The following is a 6,870-nucleotide window of genomic DNA, read 5'->3' as shown; positions in this document are numbered from 1 at the left end:
TGTCTGTCTGTCTGTCTGTCTGTCTGTCTATCTATCTATCTATCTATCTATCTATCTATCTATCTATCTATCTATCTATCTATCTATCTATCTATCTATCTATCTATCTATCTATCTATCTATCTATCTATCTTTCTATCTATCTATCTATCTATCTATCTATCTATCTATCTATCTATCTATCTATCTATCAACTATTTCTATTAACTATTTCTCTCATCTCTGTCTACTACCGTCTCTCTATTAAGTATCATCTCTCTCTCTCTCTCTCTCTCTCTCTCATCTAAATGTCCAGTTCGTTCTGCTGATTGGTCCACCGCTCTTGCTTGTCCTTCCCCAATTCTGGACTTTCTCCCCTCTGCGAGGGGTGCGGGGACGTCCTCCCCCCTCCCCCCCTCCCTCCCTGCCCGGAGGTCAGCTGGACCCTTTGCTCCTTTGAGAAGTTTAGCCGTTCGGAAGGGGAAACTTCCGCGGCGCTTCTGCCCATCTTCTGCCCGGGAGCTTCTCTCCCTCTGCCCGACGGAGGAGGAGGAGGAGGAGGGCGCCTTCTGAACGCTGACACCCCCCCCCAAGAGCCGGCCTGAATTCTGACACCCCCCCTAACCCCAACCCTCCTCCTCCCGCTTTCTCCCTCCAGGCGAGTTCTGCCCTCTCCTCCGGCCGGTCCGATCCCGCCGCTGCCCGCCGCTGCCCGCCGCCCGCCGTCCCACCGTCCCACCGTCCGTCGGGGAGAGGCCGAGGATGGGCGCCGCAGAGGAGCTGGCCGCTTTCCAGCCGGCGCCGCGGGGCTTCGGCCTCTGGGACTACGGCGTCTTCGGCCTGATGCTGCTGGTCTCCACGGGCATCGGCCTCTTCCAGGCGCTGTGCCGGGGCGGCCAGAAGAGCCCCGAGGACTTCTTCACGGGCAGCCGGAGAATGTCGGCGCTGCCGGTGGGCCTGTCGCTCTCGGCCAGCTTCATGTCGGCCATCCAGGTGCTGGGCGTCCCGGCCGAGGCCTACCGCTACGGCCTGAAGTTCCTCTGGATGTGCCTGGGCCAGCTGCTCAACTCGCTGCTCACCGCCGGCCTCTTCCTGCCCGTCTTCTACCGCCTGGGGGTCACCAGCACCTACGAGGTAGGGGGGGGCACGGGGGAGGGAGGGAGGGAGGGGGGCGGCTCGCCTGGGGGTCCGGCCCCGCCTCTGTGGGGACCGCTGGCCCTGGGGGACCCCGGCGTGGGCGTGGTTCCCTTCAAAGAGCAGGGGGTGCTTGGGGGGGCTCGTGTTTCAAATCTGAGTCCCCTCTCTGAATATTTATTTATTAAATTTATTTGGCCCCCCCTTCTCGCTGTCACATTCTGGGGCGCTGACGACATTGTAAAAAAGATGAAAACAGCAAGACATTAAAATTAACAAATAAATGGCGGAGGTTAGCGTGGGGCAGCATGCAGTAGCGTGGAGGTGGGGGGGGGTCTTCTAATTCGGTATCCATATCTCTGGTTGGGACCCCAGGCCAGTTTCTCTTACTCTTGGGGAGGGAGATTTCTCTGAAGTCAGCTGGATGCTGCCCCCCCCACCTGGTAAATTGAACCCCCCACGTCCTCCCCCTTCCCTTTGGACTGAGGCCTCCCTTTCTTTGGGGTGACCCCTGCCTCCTGGGTCCTGGAAGCAGCCCCCCCTTGTTCTCTTCTGGACCTCTTCTGCCCCCCCTCCCCCCCGCAGACCCAGCCAGGCTGCCCCTCCCTGGGCCCCCAGGCTGCCGAAGCCACTTCCAGCGGGGCCTAAACCGAGGGGGGCTTCCAGCATCACCAATTTATTCAACTGATGCTTAATCCTCTCATCTTTCGGGACAGATCGCAGCAAAGAAGGCAAGGTGCCAATTAACACACACACACACACACACACACACACACACACACACACACACACACACACACTCGCCAAATTCTCCGAATCAACAGGGCGGCTCTGACCGCCCTGCGCCCTCCAAAGAGGAGCCTTCGAGGCCGGCTCACCTCTGACCCCGGGAAAAGGGGATGGGCTCCCCTGGGGGGGGCTTCTCCACATCGGAAGAGAACCACCATCAGAACGTGGTTTGATTCCGGGGCCAGTCTGTCAGCAGAGCAAGCCGAGGAGGGCATTCCCAGGAACTGGGCCAGCCCGCTGGACTCCGCAGAGAGCAGCTGTGGAGGACACCAGATTTTCGGGAGACGGGGAGGGTGGCAGGCTAGGAGGTGCTGCTTCTTGGGGGGGGGCACCGATGCCCTGGAATGGCCTCCCTGCCCTGCCAGGCGGGCCCCTCCCTCCCTCCCTCCCTCCCTGCTGGGGTTCAGGAAAATGCTGAAGTGAGTTATTTCTCCTGGCTTCCCTGGGGCACCTTCTTCCCCCCCCCTCTCTTATTTTGTTGTTTCTGCTTGTTGGGTTTGCTGTTTTTCTCAGGGTGTGTGCGAGTGTGTGATGTTATCGTTCATCAACCATCCACACTGTGGATGTCTTCACTTGTTTGTACTGTTTGTCAGCCAGTTTAATGAATAAATTAATAACAAGGGACGAAATGCATCCAGCCGACCCTTTTATTCCAGACATCCAGGAAAGCCTGGGCAAGTCAGAGACAACCCCCCCCCAGCAGAAAAGCTCTGGAATCAGGGAGGGGGCTTCGGAGGATGGGGGGGGGTGTTGTGCCATCTTCAGCCTCTCTGGAGTAGCTCAATTGGGCCTGGAGCTCTGCCTGCTAGCTGGACAGAACCCCCAAACCCCCAGTGAGGGGCTTCCCCTGCCTACAGGGGGCTGTGTCGGCTGTGCCGAGTTTTTGGCAAAGGAACTGATGCAGCCAGTGTGAGAGGGCCTCCGGGTCGCCCCTTGGACCCCGTCTCTCCTGCGGGTCCCGATTCCTCCGTGGGGACCTCCAGGGGAGGGGCCGAGGGGCAGGAGAAAGGGGAGGGGGGAGAGGCAGGAAAAAGCTGGCCTTGGCAGCCGTTTGCCGGGCTTGAGCTGATCTCTGCAGCAAAGGTGCCACTTTGAGGTTGACCACTATGACGGCCGTCCCATTGGGCCAGTTCCCTATCCAAGCTCCCCCACCTGGGAGACTCTCTGCTTCTGCAGAGAGAGCGTCACAGAGGGAACTGCACCGTTCCCAAGGGGGCAATTATGGGTGCAGCCAAAGCCCCACATCTCTAAATGCAGCTTCTGTTCAGAGGGGCGTATTTCACGTCCAGGTGTACGCAGGTGTCACTCACAACCGAGAAGGGGAGAAGTCGGAGTCAGGAGTAGGAGAACTTCCCGAGGCCTCATTGTCAAAAGTGGGGAGCAGAGCGAGGGGGGGGGGAAGTGGAGCCGGCTTTATTTATCTTTATTTTCTTTCTTTCTTTCTTTCTTTCTTTCTTTTTCTTTCTTTCTTTCTTTCTTTCTTTCTTTCTTTCTTTCTTTCTTTCTTTCTTTCTTTCTCTCTCTCTCTCTCTTTCTTTCTTTCTTTCCTTTCTTTCCTTTCTTTCTTTCTTTCTCTCTCTCTCTTTCTTTCCTTTCTTTCCTTTCTCTTTCTTTCTTTCTTTCTATCCCGTCTTTGTTACCTTGACAAAATAACTCAAGGCAGTTAAATATATCCAACACCGCCTTCCTCCTCCTGTTTTCCTCACAATAAGAACCCTGTGAGGTGGGCTGAGCTGAGCTGAGGTCCATGGTCACCCAGCCGGCTTTCACCCTGAAGGCAGGACTAGAACTCACCGTCTCCTGGTGATTGGCCCAAGGTCACCCAGCCGGCTTTTGTGCCCAAGATGGGACACTAGAACTCACCGTCTCCTGGTGATTGGCCAAGTTACCCGCCTGGCTGTCATGCCTAAAGCAGAACTTGAACTCATAGCCTCTTACTTTGTAGCCGGGTGCCTTAATCAGTACACCAAACTGGCTGGACTGTGACCCGTTTTCAGCTGGATGACTTTGGGGGTTCTCTGCCCCAGACACGGGCATCCCTGGCTAGCAGGCTGAACTCAGGGCCACCCCAGGGTGGCAGACAAAAGTGGGGGGCCAGGAGCCCCATCCACCTTGCACAACCTCCAGGCTGGCTAACCCTTTGCTGGTGGTGCCGGAGAAATACGGAGGGATGGAGGGTCACGGCTGGCCTTTGGGGGCTCCCCCCTCTGAGCTGCAGGAAGCTCCCCTCCGAGTGGGTTGACCCTAGGATGGCGTGAACGGAGGAGGGGCTGGAATAGATCGAAGCATTTATTTACTTTTATTTATCTGTAAAATTTATCACTTGCCCATCTTACCACAAGATTACCCTGGGAGGGTTACAGTGCTCCCTTCACCCTCCAAGTTGCACACTTTGGCTTCCTGCTGACAAAGCAAGACATGCAAATTGTTTTCGGAAACTTGAAAGATCAACAGGAGGGTAAATACTGAGCTGGGGAGCAGGAAATGACCCCCCCCGAAGCGTGATGGGATCCAGGGGGAATCTGGGCTATTGGCCGGGCTGCGTAAATAGAGTCTGTGCCGGCAAGGCTGGCCGGTTGGTGCCCCGCCCTTCTTAAGTCCTGGGGGTCAGAGTTCATCATTGGGGAGTTCAGAGGACCCTGGCCTGGGGAGGGGGCTACTGCCCACCCCCCAAGGACTGGCTGCCTTTCACCCACTGGGGATGCCCCGCCGTCTGGGGCTGAGCCGCTGACAGATAACCCTGGAAGAGCAGAGATGTTTTTCCAGCTTATCTCCCCTCCGAGAGCAACCGAATCCGTGGCATTGAAGGCTGCCGGGAGCCTGGAGCCTTTGTGGGTGTGCGATTGTGGGTCTGGAGCAAGGCACACAAAGCACACCAGGACGTTGGATGGCCTGGCAGCTTTCGCCTTCCCCTGGCAGCCCCGGGCATCTCCCGCCTGCTCAGGCCTTTGTGCCCCTTGGCATTGCCCAAGGGTCCGGCTGGGCTGGAAGCAAGGCAGAGAAGGCTGGGGGGGGGCTTCTTCTGGCCCTGCTGCCACACACACACTTGCACACCCACAACAGCAGAGAGGCCCCGGAAATGAGCTCTTTGAAGGAACCGGCTCGGGACTTCCTTGCAGGAGGGCAATTCTTCCCCCCCCCTCCGTTGCTGCAGCCTGGCCCTGGGCCCCCCAAGGGGTCTCCTGCCAGTCTGGGCAGAGGCAGGATATGGCCAGGCTGGCACTTTCTCCCCTCCCCCACCCGCATTTCGGCCTCTGTGCAAGTAAGGCAGGGTGGGAGAGCTGACCAAGAAGCCTGGAGATATTTTGCCCAGGTTGGTGTTGTTGTTTTTTTTTGGGGGGGGGGAAGAAAGAGGGCACCTGTCTGACCCTCCCTGACTCTCCTCCCTGTTGTAGCCAAGTGGCCCCTCCTGTGCCTCTTTTGGGGTTCACCCATAGGCAAAGTCAGCAGTGGGGGAGACCATTCATAATAAGACACCCCAAAGGGTAGCTAGAGGTTGGCGTGGGGGGAATCCTTGAAAGCCCCCCCCTGCAATTTCTGGAGCCCCAGCAGAGGAGACTTTCTGTAATTTCCAGGGCACCCTTCTCCTCTTCCCCCTCCCCCTTCCCCCCCCCTCGAAGCAATCAGCCCTTTTCCTGCAGGAATTTAAAAGCTCCCATCCCCCTTAGGTTTCAGCCTTGGCCAGCCAAGGTCCCCCCCCACCACAGAACCTTTCACCAGTTAGTTTGCTGCCTCTTCTCTCAGCCCCATCGGAGGGGGGGGGTCTGTTTGAGCCCAGCACTAGATAGAACAAGGTCTGCAACTGGCACCTTCAGCCCCCCCCCCCCACGGTCATCTGGCTCCATTGTGGCTCTGCTGCTCCCCCCAGCACTTGGGCAGCCCCCCCCCCGAGGTTGGGTGATGCACTCCCAATTCCAGCCCCAGAGATTTCTGACTGCAGAGACAGGGGGGAGGCAGCCTGTGGGCCCAGCAGCCCAGGGGTCCCGGGGGTGGGAGGTGGGCAAAGGGCTCAGGTGTGGTGGGGAGGAGAACTGATCTGAAAAAGGCCTCCAAGAGCCCCCCAAGACAGCAACCGAGAAGAAAGGGTTCCATCTTGCACCCTCCCCCCAGGGCAGCAAAGCTTCTGTCCCTCTGGCTCTGGCTGGCCTCCCATGGTGCACAAATAGATGGATTGAGGATGATGGGAGCCGAGACCAGCTCGGGTACTGAGGGGGGGGGGCATTCGGCTGAACAGGTTTCCTCCCTTCTGCCTGCATTTGGCCTGTTCCATTCAGAAGTGCGGCAGACACCTAAGGAAGGGAGGAAGGATCTTGACTGCTGTATCCCCATTTCTTCAGGCTGCAGAGCTGGGGGGGGGCCTTGTGTGAGGAAGCCCTGCTGGGGGGCTGGGAAGGGGTGCCCTCCGCCTGCTTTGGGGCTTGGCGTGGCCTGTCCCCTGCCCTCACCTGGGGCCGCTTCCCCAAACGTGGCTGGAGGCCGGGAAGAGGCCAGCAAGGATGCAGAAGTCCTCCAGCCACCTGCCAGGCTCTCCCCTGCCCCCCTGCCCCCCCCCCCCGTTGAGGATGGGGCAAGGTGCCCAGAGGGTCCTCAGCTGGGCGCTGGGCCTTGTCACGAAGGCCGTCTGCAGCAACTTCTCTGCCCCCTGGAGCAGCACTGAGGGGCTTCCAGGGGCAGAGGCCCAGAGGTGGGGGGCTGCGGGGGGGGGGGAAGAGAGAGCAACCCTGGAGACAAATCGGCCTGCTACTCCCCCCCCCGCCCAGCCCCTGAGGGTTTCTGCCCAATTGATTGCTGCCTCCCTTGTCCCGCAAGCCCCCCATCTTCTCCCTGGCCTGGCTGGGGTACGGCTGCCCTTCCCAGGCCTGGCAGAGAGACCCCCAAGGCCGCCCAGAGAGGGGGGGCACCTCTAAACGAGGAAAGGGGGGCTCTAAATGCAGATGCAGGCAGGTCCAGGTTCCCTTCCCTGTGGGC

The 6,870-nt window shown here is 58.7% G+C and overlaps 1 protein-coding gene across 1 annotated transcript in view; it reads left to right on the top strand.

Moving 5' to 3' along the window:
- Positions 1–741: 741 nt before the first annotated feature.
- Positions 742–6,870, top strand: part of SLC5A5 (solute carrier family 5 member 5) — a 17,108-nt gene continuing 10,979 nt past the window's right edge. Inside the window, 1 exon segment of the mRNA XM_029286156.1 lies at positions 742–1,113. Coding sequence (XP_029141989.1) covers positions 742–1,113 — 372 coding nt within the window.

This window comes from Protobothrops mucrosquamatus, unplaced genomic scaffold (assembly GCF_001527695.2).
Source record: "Protobothrops mucrosquamatus isolate PMUCROS unplaced genomic scaffold, P.Mucros_1.0 scaffold2998, whole genome shotgun sequence".
Classification (NCBI taxonomy): domain Eukaryota; kingdom Metazoa; phylum Chordata; class Lepidosauria; order Squamata; family Viperidae; genus Protobothrops; species Protobothrops mucrosquamatus.
Note: the sequence above shows the minus strand (reverse complement) of the source record. Positions and strands in the feature narration are given on the sequence as shown.